The sequence below is a fragment of the Halictus rubicundus genome, chromosome 11 (assembly GCF_050948215.1).
Source record: "Halictus rubicundus isolate RS-2024b chromosome 11, iyHalRubi1_principal, whole genome shotgun sequence".
In the NCBI taxonomy this organism is placed as follows: Eukaryota; Metazoa; Arthropoda; class Insecta; order Hymenoptera; family Halictidae; genus Halictus; species Halictus rubicundus.
The window spans coordinates 12,959,523-12,976,301 of record NC_135159.1 but is presented as its reverse complement, the minus strand read 5'-3'; the positions used below and the strand labels follow the sequence as shown (position 1 = coordinate 12,976,301).

The 16,779-nt window shown below is 40.1% G+C and overlaps 3 protein-coding genes across 3 annotated transcripts; 1 reads left to right on the top strand and 2 right to left on the bottom strand.

Annotated features, from left to right (window-relative positions):
• Positions 1 to 51: 51 nt before the first annotated feature.
• LOC143359404 (uncharacterized) lies at positions 52 to 2,167 on the bottom strand. Its single transcript, XM_076797341.1, has 3 exons — positions 1,781 to 2,167; positions 1,384 to 1,548; positions 52 to 526 (listed from the first exon to the last, which is right to left on the bottom strand). The coding sequence occupies exons 1-3, from the start codon at positions 1,890 to 1,892 to the stop codon at positions 216 to 218; spliced, it is 588 nt and encodes a 195-aa protein (XP_076653456.1). The 5' UTR covers positions 1,893 to 2,167; the 3' UTR covers positions 52 to 215.
• A 56-nt stretch (positions 2,168 to 2,223) lies between these two features.
• Positions 2,224 to 3,608, top strand: LOC143359179 (uncharacterized). Its single transcript, XM_076796928.1, has 5 exons — positions 2,224 to 2,486; positions 2,578 to 2,833; positions 3,004 to 3,161; positions 3,324 to 3,391; positions 3,473 to 3,608. Exons 1-5 carry the CDS (start codon positions 2,418 to 2,420, stop codon positions 3,606 to 3,608), a joined length of 687 nt encoding a protein of 228 aa, XP_076653043.1. The 5' UTR covers positions 2,224 to 2,417.
• A 51-nt stretch (positions 3,609 to 3,659) lies between these two features.
• LOC143358762 (uncharacterized) lies at positions 3,660 to 13,251 on the bottom strand. The gene is made up of 6 exons (XM_076796185.1): positions 12,920 to 13,251; positions 11,970 to 12,385; positions 8,496 to 8,665; positions 4,330 to 4,414; positions 4,200 to 4,249; positions 3,660 to 4,016 (listed from the first exon to the last, which is right to left on the bottom strand). Exons 2-6 carry the CDS (start codon positions 12,221 to 12,223, stop codon positions 3,874 to 3,876), a joined length of 702 nt encoding a protein of 233 aa, XP_076652300.1. The 5' UTR covers positions 12,224 to 12,385; positions 12,920 to 13,251; the 3' UTR covers positions 3,660 to 3,873.
• Between the last annotated feature and the right edge of the window lie 3,528 nt (positions 13,252 to 16,779).

The window sequence follows — 16,779 nt, the reverse complement described above, 5'->3', positions numbered from 1 at the left end:
GTCAATAGCTTTTCTTTTTATTAATTATTCTACAAGAACGAGACGGCTCATTGATTAACCAACTTTAATGATAGCCTCTAGAAGACAAAACAACTGTTCCTGTGACATTGTAGATTTTAAAAAAAAAATCCATACACGCAGACACTGTCACGGTCGTCTATTTGTCAAAAATAGGTACAGTTAGGCACCGAGCCATTACGCCGTTTGTCGTCGGCCTAATTGGTCAAGTATCCGCTGAAGTCGTCGTCGTATCTCTTGAACTCCGCGATGTATCCGCAGCTGTGCACCGAGTGAGGTATCCTGTCCTTCGGCGTGAGGACCGCTCGCTGATTGTTCTCGCAGTTCAGGTTCAAGGACACCTCCCTCACGCCAGCGGATCGAGCGACCTCGTAGTCAGCGTCGATCTCTCGATGCCTGCGGCTCTTCGAGAACAGCTGCTCCAGGCTGTAAATGACGCTGACGAGCTCCTCCTCTAGCTGGGGGTCACACGAAAACGAGACCATGCCTGGCTCGCAACCGGGAGCGCCTGTTCAACCGGTGATTTATGGGACATTAATGGGCCTTATAACAGTCGGTCGTTTCGGAACACCTTTGGGACCAATGAAAAAATACCGAGTGCTAATGCAGGCATTGTGGGACTTGTAACTAAATTTTGGGACCCATAAAACTATTTTGGGTCAGTGAAAAAAAATTTGAGATCGTGGAGAACATTATGGGACTTACAACTACATTTCGGGACCTATGGTACATTTTTGGAGTCATCGAGAAAAATTTTGGGACCGTTGGGGGCATTTCGGGACTAGTAATTAAATTTTGGGACCGACGGTACACTCTTGGGTCAGTGAGGCAAATTTTGGAACTGTTGGGAACATTATGATACTTGTAACTCAATTTTAGAACCTGTGAAGCTATTTTGGGTCAGTCAGAAAAACTTTGAGATCGTTGAGAACATTATGGGACTTATAACTACATTTCGGGACCTGTGATACATTTTTGGAGTCATCGAGAAAAATTGTGGGATCGTTGAGAACATTTCGGGACTTGCAACTAAATTTTGGGACCACAGAAACATTTTCGGTGAAAATATTTTTGGGCCCTTCAAAAACATTGTAGGATCTGTAATAAAATTTTGGGTGCTGTGAAAATATTGTAGGATCTACGAAACAATGTTAGGACCAATAATAAAATGTTTAGGGCCTTACTGAACAGTTGGGACTTGTACAAAAATTGTAGCTTCTTTGACAATATTCTGGGACCCGCGTAAACTCACAGAAACATTGTGGGAACTCCATCAAAAATAGTGGGGGGCTCGAAAAAAGTTTTGGGGGACCGCAAAAACTGATGAGGCCCATAATAAAATGATAACCTTAAGATAAAGGTAACCTTGGGTATCCTGGACGGTCTCCCAGCGAATCAGAGCTTCCTGCAAGGGTTTGTATAGTTGTCTTCTGTTAGGACAACACCAGTTCGCCACTTTAGCCTCCAACTGTACTCTATCTTCGGTGGCTAGCTGGCACCAGCTTAGAAACAGCTGCTTCAGTCGTGGTACTGGTCCAATATTACAATGTTTATAACAATCTTTTGCATGAATCGTTGATTTATTATCAATAGAAAATTGTACGCAAAGTAATGTGTCCTGTCCACTTTGGAACGCATGAAATGTCTTTTAAAAATTTTATTTTTAGGAGAAGAAATATTTATACGAGAGTTAGAAATACGATTTTCGAAAAGAATTTCGTGTCGCGTTCGAAGAAAGTATTTTTAGGTTTGACGTACACACCTTCGGGGATCAGAACGAATATTGTGTCGCATATCTGCTCGAAGACAGACTCTTCCATCAACTCGTCGACGGTGTCCCCGTTGTTCACGGTGCTCGTGGATTTAGATTGCATCGCGTATTTTCAGTTCCGCCGAGCTGCATGTCATTTTCGGCGCGCGAGTGCACGAATACGAGATCGAAAACAAAATGTTCTCGGAATCGTTGGGTTTCACAATCGACAACTTCTCGATACTGATCCAAACTGCTCAAAATTCAATCGAACAATATTTTTTAAGCGATCATTTCTTTAGAAATTATTCTATTCATTTGATTCGTGGTGAAACCACACATTTTCAAATAAAAAATTTGTCTCCTTCTTACCGGGACTGAAGAATTTTAGACTTGTTCTGAACAAAGTGTGTTCGACCAAAAGGTTCTTGTCTAAGCTACATCTAATTTTCTAATTCATTGATGAACATCAGGATTTTGTAATGTTCCTTTTAAAATGACACTTTTTTTGTGTTTTTAAAGTACAAGGAAAATGTCCGAGTTGTTAAAAGCAATTTAAATTAAAATTATGTAATCTTACCAACTGTTGGTAATTTCTATTAGTCTGGACACGAACCATGGATTCGTGGCCGAGGTTCAAAATTTCAAAATGAACGACAACGAGTCTCTGAGTCTTGAACTCCAGGCTATAATTGACGAATTTTCAAGGATCCGAGATGTGCGACAACAACTAACAATTCTTATAAATTATTCGCACGTTTTTGAATATTTTCATTTTATAGTTATTGCATTTTAACGGACATTTACAGGCGTATGTTGCTCTGAAAGCTTACTGCGACGTCCAAGAGGAGACATTGGCGACAGAAAAATTGCATTCGAACAGAATGAAGGAGAATTTCGAAAAACTTTCGAAAACGTATAGTCTTCTCAGGAAACGATACCATTCGATGATCGAGGAATCCAAAGAGGAAAAAGAGAGTTTTCAGAGAACTATCGAGAATCTTAAAGAACAGTGTGACCATTTACGACTCGTTGCCATCGACTGTAATGACGACAATGAGCAAGGTTATCTAATTTTTCCAAACTCGAATCATTTTTCGAAGATTCGATTGTTGCATTTCAAATAATTTTATTGTATTTGTACATTTACATGATTTCGAATAATTTTCAAATACAAATGCATTTGTTAATCAATTCTCTGATTGTCCATTAATTGTTAAATTCATTTTGTCCAGTGTCCAAATTGGAGAATGAACTTGCAATTTTGAAAACGGAGTTGCTAATTCAGACAGCAAAGCACAACGAAGATGTTGCTATACTGAAACAAAAACACTCTGACGAGTTGCAGAAGTACAAAGTGTTGTTGCAAAACACCAAACTGAAAGCTGCATCGGTATTTAAACATTTATAATGCTAGTTATCAGAATCCTACCATTAATATCAATTATTCCATACAATCCTATCAATTATTATTATTCAATTGTAATATTAATTATTGCTTCCTATATTATAAAACATCCCTTCTATGTTATAAAATAATGTTTTTGTAATGTAGAGTGAAACCAAGAAAAAAACAAAACCGAAAAAACCAGCCCAGGAGAAGGAAAATATCAACTATTTCAGGTACCATTTTTTCGTTCGTGAAAAAGTAATTTCAAAAGTTTGCAATCTAATTATAATATTGATCGACATGTACGTTCCAAGATGGCCGGAATTGACCATAGAGAAGATCACCAGCGCTCCCATAAACGCTGACGAAGATGCAACCACCATAAGCAACGTAAACAAAAAAAGAAGACTATTTTGCGAAGACAACGATGACGCAGTTAGCATAGTGTAGTAGGTAGTTAACAAATACACTGTTGGTCCATATAAAATATATAATTATTAAGTAATCCACTTTTGTACAAATATAAGTAATTAATTTTTGTACAAATACAAGTAATTCACTTTTGTTCACTCGTCAAACTAGCAACATTTTTTGGTTCGATTTCGACTTTCTTAAATAAAAAAATATATTACATTGATCGAAGATTTTTCCACGGAAAAATCTTGAATTTTGGAGACTCTCGAGGCTTTTGGCCTGTTTGGGAAGCTTATCAAAATCATTTACTGATCTTGCGGTTCAGCGAGTTCCAACTGTTCGTGTAATCTATCTTCAGGTGGCCATATGTGTTCAAGTCGATATGCGGGGGTGGTACTATTTGCATCATCGATCGGTATTCTGGCTCTGGATGACGTGCAGTGTCTGCAAACAATTCATTACATCCCCTTAATGGAAATTACAATTTTAGAACTCTCCCTAATTGCAATTGCTTCTCAAAAATTAAAAAAAAATTAACGATAAATATATTATTATATTTGAGAAGAGAATTTGCTACTACTGAATTTTTTATTCAATATTAACGATAAAAATAATTTTCTGTCTTACCTAATTCTATGGGGCTCGCAGAGGGCACATGAAGGTCAACGATCTCAGGCCTGATAAAAGAAAATTTTTTATTAATTATTCTATCAATAATACGAGTAACATAGGCAATCTTATCAACGTTTATTTTTACCTGTGAAGGTCTCTCATCGATGTAGACTTACACCTGTGCCTGAACCGTCTGTGGTCCTCCATAAATTCACCGCCATGTCTTATTTCTGAAATACCCATATCAACCATACAAACATGATTAAATTGCAGAAATGCAGGTCTACAGAAATCAATTTTTTAACACATTGTAAACGTCGCAAAATTTTTGTAACGAATTTGTAATACGTAAAAATATCCAAAAATATTTTCAAGTAAATTGTTTTAATTAAGTTATGAGGAATTTTCGAGAAATGGAAAATTTAGTGGAATATTGTGTTTCAGAAGTTTTCAAAAAATATGAACGTATGCATAAACGATCGAAGGGTGATAGTTCTCTAGAAAGTAGTAACGGATGGTCGATGGTCAGACGGTTTGACTACTTTCTCCGTTGTTTATCGGGACCTCGTGCTACAGTGCTCGCTTGAGTAATCCCCTGATTAATATAATAGAAGCGCAGCAGAGGTCTTCGCGTCTAATAGGCTTGACTTTAATCGCTCGATAGATTCGACGCCCACCGACGCCTTCGGTCTCTCCTGTCGTAAACCTTGAACTGGCCGCGTTTACGATTCAGAACGAGGACGAGGAAATTGCTGCTATATATCACGCAAACAGGTGCCACAGTCCTTCTGTTCACCTGATCCTTTTTACCACTAAATAGTGCTACAATTATTACAAGATCACACACCAAACAATTTCAAACAAACGTTTTCCAGTTACATATTTATTTATAATATTTTTTGTTGCACGTGTAAAATGTTTCTTAGTCAACTTTATAATTTCGACCATTTTCCATTACCCTCTACTATTTATTTTAATTATTTAATTTTGCAATTCCCTAAGGAAAACAAATATTCAATGAAATTACCTTCTTACAGGCATATCTTTCATTTTAAACATTTTTTATACAAGTTCAAGTGCTCGTCACGATATAAAAAAGTGTATCCTCGTATTCAGGAGAGTCTAAAGAATAATCACACATAAAAATTATTCATCTCGGACCCTCATTTTTCAAAATACATCGAAAAATATGCAACTCAATAAGCGTGTTAAAAGTTCCTCGCGGTCTTTAAACAATTTTTACACATATTGAAATGTTCACAATATTATAAAAAAAAATATGACCCTAATTGGGAAAGTATATAGAATAATACTACGTAAAAATTATTTAGATAGCTTTCTCGATCAAGGCAGGAAAAATTATCAAAGTTGGAAATTGTGATTTTTCAAAAAAAGAAAAATTACTCAAAAATCGAGGCCGACAGACAAAAACGACTTTCATATTCGCATTCAGGGCATCGAAATCTACAATAATAGCTCATTACTTATCCAAGCAGAAAACTGGTATTGGACAGTGAAATTCCGAGAGAAACGACCGACGAGCGAAGACGATGTATAGTCATTTGCAATGCAGATCGCCATTGATGTCTGTCAAAGTAAATTAAAAGAGGTATTCTACGACTGTTTAGGGTCGTTTACGCGCGATTTGACGCGTCCAGGTGAAAGCGAAGACAACGCGAAAGTCGGTGGTAATAATAATCACGCGCGTCGAACGTCAAATCTGGCGCGCGAGTTGAGCGTCTGCGCAGCATCGACGTGAAAACGCGCGGGAAATTCAACTTTCTAGGCCGCGGATAGAAATCGCGGGCGGCCTATCAGAGAACGTGTGACAAATCGCCAACTATTGCGGCAGAGCTCGCGACGCCGATTTCCCGCGAAATCGATTCGTTCTTCTCCCCGTCACCGCGCGATTATTTCTAACGTTTTTGCGACCAGTGACGTCGACGGAGAAACATTTGTTGAATTGCTGACTGTTCCTTAAAGCGTTGTCCGTGACTGTTCTGTTTCTAGAAATCGAGAACAAAGAGCCATTGTTAATCATAGCATGGATTGAATCGTACTTTGTTAAACGATACCCAATATATTTATTTGACTATCAACCACAATAAAAATCGTCCAAACTGAAGTCTCTCAGTCTCCCACCGGTGACCGTCACACCAGCAACAAGATAAAAATTTTAAGTCTCAACTTCAGTCAAGAACAAAGTAAAAGTGGTCTTAATCGAAAGTTTATTGACGGTCACCGGTGACCGTCACACCACAAACAAAATAAGAAGCAGAAGTTCCTGAGTCTCCGACCGGTGACGGTCATACCGAAAACAAATTATAGGTGGTCTTGTTCGAAAGTTCATTGACGGTCACCGGTGACCGTCACACCATAAACAAAATAAGCAGCAGAAGTCCCTCAGTCTCACACCGGTGACCAAAGACAAAGTGAAAGTGGTCTGAATCGAAAGTTCACTGACGGTCACCGGTGACCGTCACACTATAAACACAAAATGAGAAGCAGAAGTGTCAACAGCGGTCATAAACAAAGTAGAAGTGGTTCCAATCGAAATTGGAGTGACGGTCACCGGTGACCGTCACAGGGAAAAATACGTTGGACGATCCGATTTTCAACGTTGCTTCCGGTCCGACGTAGGGAAGGAAGTGAACAGCTCGTGATTGAATCCGAGCGGCACAACCGCATCGGAGTTGCATAATGATTTCGCGGGCTTTTCCCATGCGAAGCACGAGGGTGGCGTGCACGCGCGTAATCGTGTCGCCGCATGCGAGAATATCAATTAACGCGAGCCAGGCAATGAAGAGAAAACGCGCTCGGCCGGCACATTGTGGCTTTTGGTCACGAAGACTCCAAGCGAACCGGTTTAGACGGGTCGTGGACGTCTCGGTTTCAGGAGAGACCAACGTTACGTCAGCTCATTATGCTACCGATGTGTTTTGTCACCTGTTCAACAGAGCCGCGTCTCAATCACGTGACCGTTGCCTGCGAAAATTTCTAGCCCTCGGGCGTTAAAAATTTCTCTTTCCTTTGCCCCGAAATTGTTCTACTGTTCTTGAAACGCTCAGAAAAATTTCCACTGTTTCTTAAATCCATTTGGTTAAACCCATCACTCCCTTTGAATTTTGGGCGACAAAAACACATTTTAAAAATTCTTGTGTGATTCCTGTGTGATGTAAATTCATTAAAAATATTCTTTGGGGATTTTTATGTGTTATAAATTCGTGGAAGAAAATTTGGGAAGGATTTGTACGTATTATAAATTTATTTAAAAATTTGTTAAGGTGTAGAATGTATTGAAAGACTGATTTCTGTTGTCTTGCATTCTTGCATTCTATTCCACATGGCTTAATCGTTCCGGCAAATTATCAGAGAGCTCCGTGCGCGAAGAATACATTACACCGTTAGTCTACTGCGAAAATATGCAAAGAATGCATGAAGTTATGCGAACATTAGCGATAAAAGGAAGTTCTTCCTGCAGAAGTCATCGCTCACCAGGAAAATGCAGTGAACTGAATATTGACTAGGTGAAAGCGTAATAGAAAATTCATATATGCGCTCTTCTGATTACGTATCGGTTCGAAATAATTATTAGTTTTGCGCAAACGTTGGTCTATTAGGCATTCATATTTCTTTTGTTCTTTGGAAACTTGTGGACAATGTATTGCGGCACACTCATTGGACCTCATCGTGAAAATCTCATTGCACTATCAATTTTGCCTTCAACTAGGCAAATTTCCCAAAATATAGATTATTTCTAAATTCCAAAATACAGTCGCACAAAATTGGCAATTGTCAAAAATTGTCATTTACAATTTTCTATATTCCTAAATACAATCGCACAAAATTGGCAATTGCCAAAAATTGGCATTTGCAATTTTCTATATTCCTAAATACTGTCACACAAAATTGGCAATTGCCAAAAATTGTCATCTGCAATTTTCTATATTCCTAAATACTGTCACACAAAATTGGCAATTGCCAAAAATTGTCACTTGCAATTTTCTATATTCCTAAATACTGTCACACAAAATTGGCAATTGCCAAAAATTATCATCTGCAATTTTCTATATTCCTAAATACTGTCACACAAAATTGGCAATTGCCAAAAATTGTGATCTGCAATTTTCTAAATTTAATTTCTAGAAGTTTTGGGTTTCCTGTGACGGTATTTAGGGATCATTAATTTCTGTGGACCACTTCTGTTAATCGTTAATTTTTGTTAATTGACAGGGGACAATCGGGGTTCTCACAGTCGAGTTTAGAAGTCTCGATACGATGCATAACGAAGAGGAAAGTAATTAATCTTACCAGAGAGAGGCGCGTAGACCGGAAACGGTGCGACGTAATCCGGTACCTCGTCCTCATAGATCGGCTGATGATAGTAGCAACTATTGTTCGCTGGCCTAGGTGGTCCACAATACAATTCTTCCACGAAAGCTGGTGCGTCGTAGCCCGGTTCTCTCACCGAGGTTGAATACCTACAACGTTTCCCCTTATTCCAGTTCTTTCCCATCGATTGTTCAACGTGAAATTGTTATTTAACGTGGAAAACACCATGGGCTGCCCTTGGACTCTCTGTTTTGCCAAATATTAATCACTTGCAGACCCCCAAAATTCACAATCACCAAATTGGGTAGCACACGTGCATTATCATTAAAATTACAACTAATTCGGTAAGAAAAAGAAATTGAAAATATATTTGATTTTTTGAAACATTAAAAATTTTACTAATATATTAAAAATTCAAAGGGGAGCAGATAAAAATGACGATTTAACAATCCTAAGAAAAGGTCTTTCACAAAATCAAACATCTTAATAACGATTATTAACAGATTATCGACACAGCCAATTGGCAACAATTAGAGAAGAGATCAACGAGCTTTATAATACTAATTCAGAAAGGCTGCACGCGAGTTTCTCCGAGCAGGTTCATAATTTGTTAACCACCATTTCCTCTTGTATTGCAAAACATTAAGGTAACGTTAAGGCAATTTCCATGAATAATTGAATAACTGAATCGCTCGCGATCTGGGACGGTGAAATTGCGCAAGAAACGGAAAGAGAGCCAAGTATGAAACAGATACCAGCTAGGAAAACTGGAACCGAACAATCTAAAACCAATTGGAAAACGTGGGTAAAAAGTTGAGCGTAAATCGTGAATCGAATTAGCAAGAAAAAAAATCGGTCAACGAGACGAAAAATTTCGAATCAAACGGCGGAACGACATCGAGCCCCGAAATTTCTAAACTTAGATCACCGCGAAACAGCTGATAATCGATCTCGTCGCGGTTGCACAAAGAAACTCGGCATTGTTTACCAGCCGAGGTGCAATTTTTCTTTCCCCCGACAACGTTCACAGTCTGTTTAACTCAATATGATTTTCATGGCTTGCCGTCTGCCCGCGAAAGATCGTATCGGTGGGCGCGAAGTAGGGCACGCTGTTCTTGAGCGATGCGCTTAGCGCGCCATAGTGATTATTAATATGCACCTTCCAACACCGTGCCCCTCTACGGCGAGCAAACAAATTTTCAGTGTCGACTTCCTTCGAAGGCACGCCAAACACATTTCTTAAACTAAAAATTTCATTAAGAACAAATCTTATTTTGCAACAACAGTGGCAGTCAATTTTTCATTTAATTGTGCAGTACCCCGTACTTCAATAGTGATATTCTATTTTTTGAATCTGTAATAATATTTTTAGTATCACCTTTTTATTTTGTAATAACGGTGGCAGTCAATTTTTCATTTAATTTTGCAGTACCCCGTACTTCAATAGTGATATTCTATTTTTTGAATCAATAATAATATTTTTAGTATCACCTTTTTATTTTGTAATAACGGTGGCAGTCAATTTTTCATTTAATTTTGCAGTACCCCGTACTTCAATAGTGATATTCTATTTTTTGAATCTGTAATAATATTTTTAGTATCGCCTTTCTATTTTGCAACGACAGTGGCAGTCAATTTTTCATTTAATGTTGCACTACCTCATACTTCAATAGTGATATTCTATTTTTTGAATCAATAATAATATTTTTAGTATCCCCTTTCTATTTTGCGATAGCAGTGGCCCTCAATTTTTTATCTAATGTTACAGATCCCGATTTAAACAAATTTTACGATTTCGGTTTTCCCTCTGACCAAAAACAAAAAAACCAGGAAGTATGTTAATCAGTATGAACGTGTCTGCAGTAAAATTAATAAAATCAAAATCTTGGTTGTATCCAAAATGGCGGAATTTTAAATGACTTTGTAAGTTCGAAACCGGTGAACCCCATTAAGGAACGCTATTTCCACCCCTAAATTTCCGCGAGTCCTTGAACGGCAATGATCGTAACAAGTTGCACAACAAAGTTGCTCGAACGGGACACAATCGGGCGGGAATTTAATTGCCGGAAAGAGACACTTCCTTCGATCGTAATGGTCGTCCATCAACGATCCGACGCACGGTGCACTGAACCCCCTAACGACGACTTAAATCGATCACTCGGATCGAACCGGTGAAAGGCGAAATCGCATAAACCGTGGCACACGAGTCGCTTAAGCGATTTTGCGAAAAACCCCCGCGGGCTAGGAAAAGCAAGAAAAAGAAAAAGAAAAGAAAAAAGGAACGTTTACTTAGAATGCCACGCACGGCCTTCCGTCACGCTCCGCAGAAATCGAACGCAAACGTTGATAAATGGAGATGCTCGACGCTGATTGCAGAAACATCGAGCAGAAAATGCACTAACCGTCACACATAAATCTGACTTGGAAATAGAGAAATGCTTGGAGATACTACGATTCGAGAATGTGTGCTCGAATGTGGGACATCTCGCATGGAAAACGCGATCACGTAAAATTATAGTAAACGAGGACAGGGGAAGATGACGAATACCAAATTTCGAAGAGGATGATACCAAAGAGTGCGTAGGATTCCTTAAAAATTCTACTAAGGAGCAGAGATGCCTAACTTAATGGAACCTAACTTGGACCGAATTTTCACTGACCTGAATGCGCCTGTCGCAAACCTAATTGTGTGAGACTAGACTGTGTAAGGCCTAATAGGCATGCCCCACTCCAACATTAACCTAACTCATCAAACACAGATGGTACATGACCTGACTCATCTATACCAACATGTGCGTGACCTAACTCATCAATCCCAGCATGTGCCTGACCCAACTCATCGAACCTGATGTTGTGACTGGCATAACTTGTTGATTCCAGTGTGCCCCTGACCTAACGCGTCGACGCCTAACAGGTACCTGACCTAACGCGTCGATACCTAACAGGTACCTGACCTACCGCATCTAAGTGTAGCAAGTACCTAATTTTTCGAGGTCCTAGCTTGGTCCTAATCTTGTAATTCCCACTCCCAAGTTAATACAGGTACCTGGCCAGATCGTACCTGACAGGTACCTAATTTATACATGGTTAGTTTGGGCCTAATCAGGTACCTTCCACCGACACATTGGCAGAGACCTAGCTGGACCAATCGTGTGGAGTGTCCAAGCTGTCAAGGACCTAGCAAGTGGCTAATTTGTCGACGACCTAACCCAGATCAAATTACCAAGGGCCTAGCTTTGACCTAATCCGACAGTACCACGCACAAATTAATTCAGGTACCTGTCTAGACAAAAGTTAACAGGTACCTAATTTGTCAGGGACCTGAAGTAGAAGCGCACCAAGTTACCTAATCCCCCAGAGCCCTAATTCTTAAAACGAGCCCCACAGGACTCACTGGAGCATACTGATGATTTTGATGGTTAGCGAATTGGATGGCGATGGGAGTCCACTCACCAATATTCAGACTGAGCACGAGCCTCCTGTGAAAGATGATAGCCAGGGCGTCGATGGCGTCGCGGCGCCGGTTGTTGTGTCAGGCCAGCGACACTATGGCGTCGCAGGTACGCATAGTTCTCCAAATCCCACGGGTCCACATAGTGCCTGCTGGCACTTCCGGAGCTGCAAGCGTCTCCGGAGCTGCCGCCGGATGTCGAGCGCTGGGAACCCACCGAGTCCCAATATATCGAGGATTCCGCTGGCATTCTCATCGCCGACCGTCTTCCGGTTCCCTTTTGTTCAACTGTATCAATCGGTTCGATCGGCTCTATCAAAATTACCCGATAGCGATCGCGATTGTTCCACCGGCGATCTGCCTCTGTAATGCCGCAGGAAGTTCCCTCTGCGGTGGAAACGGTCTTCAACAAATTTAGCTGCTAAACAAATTAATATTATGTTTATACAATTCATCTTAATTTTTTAATTTGTTCGCGATCATTTTGACAAAATTACATCACGAAAGATCTGGGAAGAAGTTGCACCTTAAAACAGGCTTTCGAGAAACGGGTACCTGAAATGTAGAGAGGGGTTCGCGAAATCTAGGCAAGAATACCTGAAATGTAGTCCGAGGTACCTAACGTCTAATTAGGACTTCCTAAAAATTGGTGCCGAGTACCTGAAATTTAGTACCTGAATCTGAACCGAGTACCTAAAATTTTGGAGCGCCTGAGATTTAGGGAAAGTACCTGAGATTTAGAAATGACCCCTAGAATTTGTAAATGGGTACCTGAAATTTACTGGGGAAGCCCTAAAATTTAGTATGGGGTACCTGAAACGCTTAAAATTCGAGAAGGAAACTTAAAAACTATTATGAAGACGAAAATACGTGTCAAAACTTTGATATTGTACAAATAATTTATCATAAATGCCAAATTATGAATCTAAATATTTTGAACGAATTCTGGTACCTGCAACGATTAATTGTCCAGCAACATGTCACGGCATTTCTTATCAGATTGTTATCCTCGAGTTTGACATTGAAATTCCGTTTTCACCCGCGGGATAAACACAGTTGCCGAAGCGCGGGAAAGTTTGAATTTGAACCCGTTTTTGGTCAGAAGCACTTGGTACCCGTTTCAGGATATTAAGAAGCACACAACGCGCGCCGCGAGCACAATTTCGGTTCTGAATCTGTCTAAGCTCGAACTATGGTTCACTGTTCTTCTCTCCTACTACCGGTCAGGTGTACGCCGATCTCCTCGAAGACAAGTGAAACCGAAGACTTTCACGCCTGCGCTACCGTTGGCTCCACCTTCTCCTACGGGCTGGTGCATCATGCTGTTGCACCGTTGCACTTGCAATCGTCTCTACGTCATCCGCACGTACCGGTGACCATTGTTGGACAGTCGACGTCGGTACCGGGAACTTCTTCATTGATAATAGGTACTAGGTGGCTGTAGAAGATCACAAGTACCTGGTCCTTGTCTGATATGATCGTTGCATAGTACCTGAAATTTGTGGAACGCTGGAAGTTGGGGATAAGTTGCGCGAAGTTCTGGAGGAGGTACCTGAAATTTAAAACGGGTACTTAAAATTGTGGCAGAGTGCCTGAAATTTTGGGAAAGTACCCGAAGTCTGGCAAGGGTGCCTGAAAACTGGCGATGGCTGTCAGAAACTTAGAAATGGGTACCTGTAATTTAGTAATGGGTACCTGACATTTAACACCGGTACCTGAGAACTAGTATCGGGTACCTGGAATTTAGGAGCGATGCCTAAAATTTAAGAAGAGGGCCAGAAACTTAGGAAGGGAGTCTGAAATTGGAAATAGGTACCTGGAATGTAATTGGGAGTGCCTGAAATTTAGTATGGGGTACGTAAAACTTAGGAAGGGTGCCTGAAATTAGGAATGAGTACCTGGAATGTAGTTGTAGGTGCCTGAAATTTAGTAGGTGGTACGTAAAACTTAGGAAGGGTGCCTGAAATTAGGAATGAGTACCTGGAATGTAGTTGTAGGTGCCTGAAATTTAGTAGGTGGTACGTAAAACTTGGGAAGGGTGCCTGAAATTAGGAATGAGTACCTGGAATGTAGTTGTAGCTGCCTGAAATTTAGTATGGGGTACACAAAACTTAGGAAGGGTGCCTGAAATTAGGAATGAGTACCTGGAATGTAGTTGTAGGTGCCTGAAATTTAGTATGGGGTACGTAAAACTTAGGAAGGGTACCTGAAATTAGAAATAAGTACCTGGAATGTAGTTGTAGGTGCCTGAAATTTAGTATGGGGTACGTAAAACTTAGGAAGGGTACCTGAAATTAGAAATGAGTACCTGGAATGTAGTTGTAGGTACCTGAAATTTAGTATGGGGTACGTAAAACTTAGGAAGGGTGTCTGAAACTTGGAAATGCTACCAGATATTTTTAAAGGATGGCTAAAATTTAATAATTGGTACCTGAAGAACGGGCAAGTACCCGAAACAGAAGTCCCACATCGCACGATCTCCGCAAAAATAGATAGTAAAAGGTAGCAATCGTTGAAAAGTAGAATGGAACGAAGAAAAAGTTTTACTTTTTCCCAGGCTTATAGTAACCATAAATCATTGCGGCATTCCGCAGGATTGTGCATTATGGTCTAGCCGGCTGTTCTGAAAATATGCTCGACCAAAAAACCAACGGGTGGCGACATTCCAATGGCTCGTTAGTTCTTCGAACGGTTCAAACTTCTATGCTCGCGGGTTCATTGCGCAATATAAACTTTCATTGGCCTTTTGAAGGAACGCTCGTCAACCTGATTCGGCTTAATTATATCGGCCGGACGTAATACCGTTTGCTGTCGTTTGCTTTTGCCGGTGCCGAATACTACCTCGGGCGGGATCAATTAGGTTCGCGAGAAATATCGCGGTGCTCCAGGCCAACGAGCATAACCGGCCGATCATTCCCGGACAAACCTGTCCAATTAATTGTTTTGCAAAAATAATTGCAACTCGACCGGGAAGCAGAATTTAATTTAACCATTTTTTTATGGAAATGTACCAACTGGATCATTTTTTAAATTACATGGTTATTTTTTTATGATTATCGTTTATATTCGGGGAGTGAAAACAACCCCCAAAATAATCAGCTGTGTGTAACATATTTTCTTGATATGAAATTAATTTTCAAAAAGAAAAGAAAAATCAATATTAAAAATATAAAGTGTTGCAAAATAATGCAAAATAACCGGTGTACGCAGCTACAATTAATCTCTGTAGAGGAATATCAAAATGATTTTTACTCGGCATTGATAACCAGTTGGACAAAAATATTTTCAACACAAAGAATCTACAGAAGGTACTATCTTCGTCATACTACACGTTCCTTCATCTTGAGTCTCTTGCGCCGACTATCACTGGAGCGTTAAGATAAACGCAATCAGAGCTGACTGACAGCTGCGAAAATACCAATCGAACGATTTTGCTTTCCGCGTACGCTGAATGAATATTCATAGCACATAATACGATTCGGTCTATCGAAAATCGAACGGGCTAGAAAGTCGGAATCGTTCTGCACTTTCTTCCGACTCGGTACACAATGCATTCAAGCGAGCATGGCTCTTTGTCCCTGTGTTGCTTTCTAGCCGGAATGCGTGCAATCCTTCGTCTGGCCTCGTGTTCCTATTCCAATGTGAAAATCAGATACATAATCGCATCTGTTCTGCAGAATCTGGGTACTCTTGGGTCACAGGCTCCTGGAATCTAGCTTCACAGAAATCCCATGGCTTGCCATAGGTGACCCGAGTGCAAAAGTTCGTGTACCCTAAGTGTGTTGGCTGTGAGTATTATTTAGCTTACGATATTGGCAATTTTATCACTATAAGACCTAGGAAATCAATTGAAATCCAGGATCTAGGTACCTCAAAATACGCCATACTAAATTTCAGGCACCACTGCGTTCAGGTACCCTTTTCTAATTTTAGACACCCATCCTATGTTTCTGGTACGCCTCCTAAATTTTCAGGTACCCATCATTCAATTTCAGATATGTCCCACGAAGTTTCAGGTACCCATTTCTAATTTTAGACACCCATCCTATGTTTCTGGTACGCCTCCTAAATATTCAGGTACCCATCATTCAATTTCAGATATCTCCCACTAAGTTTCAGGTACTAATTTCTAATTTTAGACAGCCTTCCTATGTTTCTGGTACGCCTCCTCAATATTCAGGTACCCATCATTCCATTTCAGATATGTCCCACTAAGTTTCAGGTACCCATTCCTAATTTTAGACACCCTTCCTATCTTTCTGGTACGCCTCCTAAATTTTCAGGTACCCATCATTCAATTTCAGATATGTCCCACTAAGTTTCAGGTACCCATTTCTAATTTTACACAGCCTTCCTATGTTTCTCGTACGCCTCCTAAATATTCAGGTACCCATCATTCAATTTCAGATATGTCCCACTAAGTTTCAGGTACCCATTCCTAATTTTAGACACCCTTCCTATATTTCTAGTACGCCTCCTAAATTTTCAGGTACCCACCATTCAATTTCAGATATCTCCCACTAAGTTTCAGGTACCCATTTCCAATTTCAGGCGCCCTTCCGAAAAGTCTGGTACTTCTCCTAAATTGCAGACATTATTCCCAAGTTTCAGGTACCCAATATTAAATTTTAGGTATCTGTCACTAAACTTCAGGTACCTTAATTTTTACACCCTTTCCGAATTTTAGGTACCTGTACTAAGTTTCTGGTACTCCTCCTGAATTTCAAACACTCCTCAATTTTAGGTACCTGTAATGTTTCTGGTACCCTCCCCAAGTTCCTAACCCAGACCCAACCTAGACGACCAAGTATC

Bases quoted from the DNA above. Each gene is read 5' to 3' on its own strand.
- LOC143359404 (XM_076797341.1), bottom strand. From the start codon at position 1,892: ATGCAATCTAAATCCACGAGCACCGTGAACAACGGGGACACCGTCGAC. The intron at 1,549-1,780 runs GTGTGTACGTCA...ATATTGGACCAG, and splicing joins ATTCGTTCTGATCCCCGAAG to TACCACGACTGAAGCAGCTG. The intron at 527-1,383 runs GTTACCTTTATC...CCGGTTGAACAG, and splicing joins GACCGTCCAGGATACCCAAG to GCGCTCCCGGTTGCGAGCCA.
- LOC143359179 (XM_076796928.1), top strand. From the start codon at position 2,418: ATGAACGACAACGAGTCTCTGAGTCTTGAACTCCAGGCTATAATTGAC. The intron at 2,834-3,003 runs GTTATCTAATTT...CATTTTGTCCAG, and splicing joins TAATGACGACAATGAGCAAG to TGTCCAAATTGGAGAATGAA. The intron at 3,162-3,323 runs GTATTTAAACAT...TTTGTAATGTAG, and splicing joins CCAAACTGAAAGCTGCATCG to AGTGAAACCAAGAAAAAAAC.
- LOC143358762 (XM_076796185.1), bottom strand. From the start codon at position 12,223: ATGAGAATGCCAGCGGAATCCTCGATATATTGGGACTCGGTGGGTTCC. The intron at 8,666-11,969 runs GTGAGTGGACTC...GAAACGTTGTAG, and splicing joins CGTGCTCAGTCTGAATATTG to GTATTCAACCTCGGTGAGAG. The intron at 4,250-4,329 runs GTAAAAATAAAC...TTCTTTTATCAG, and splicing joins TCGATGAGAGACCTTCACAG to GCCTGAGATCGTTGACCTTC.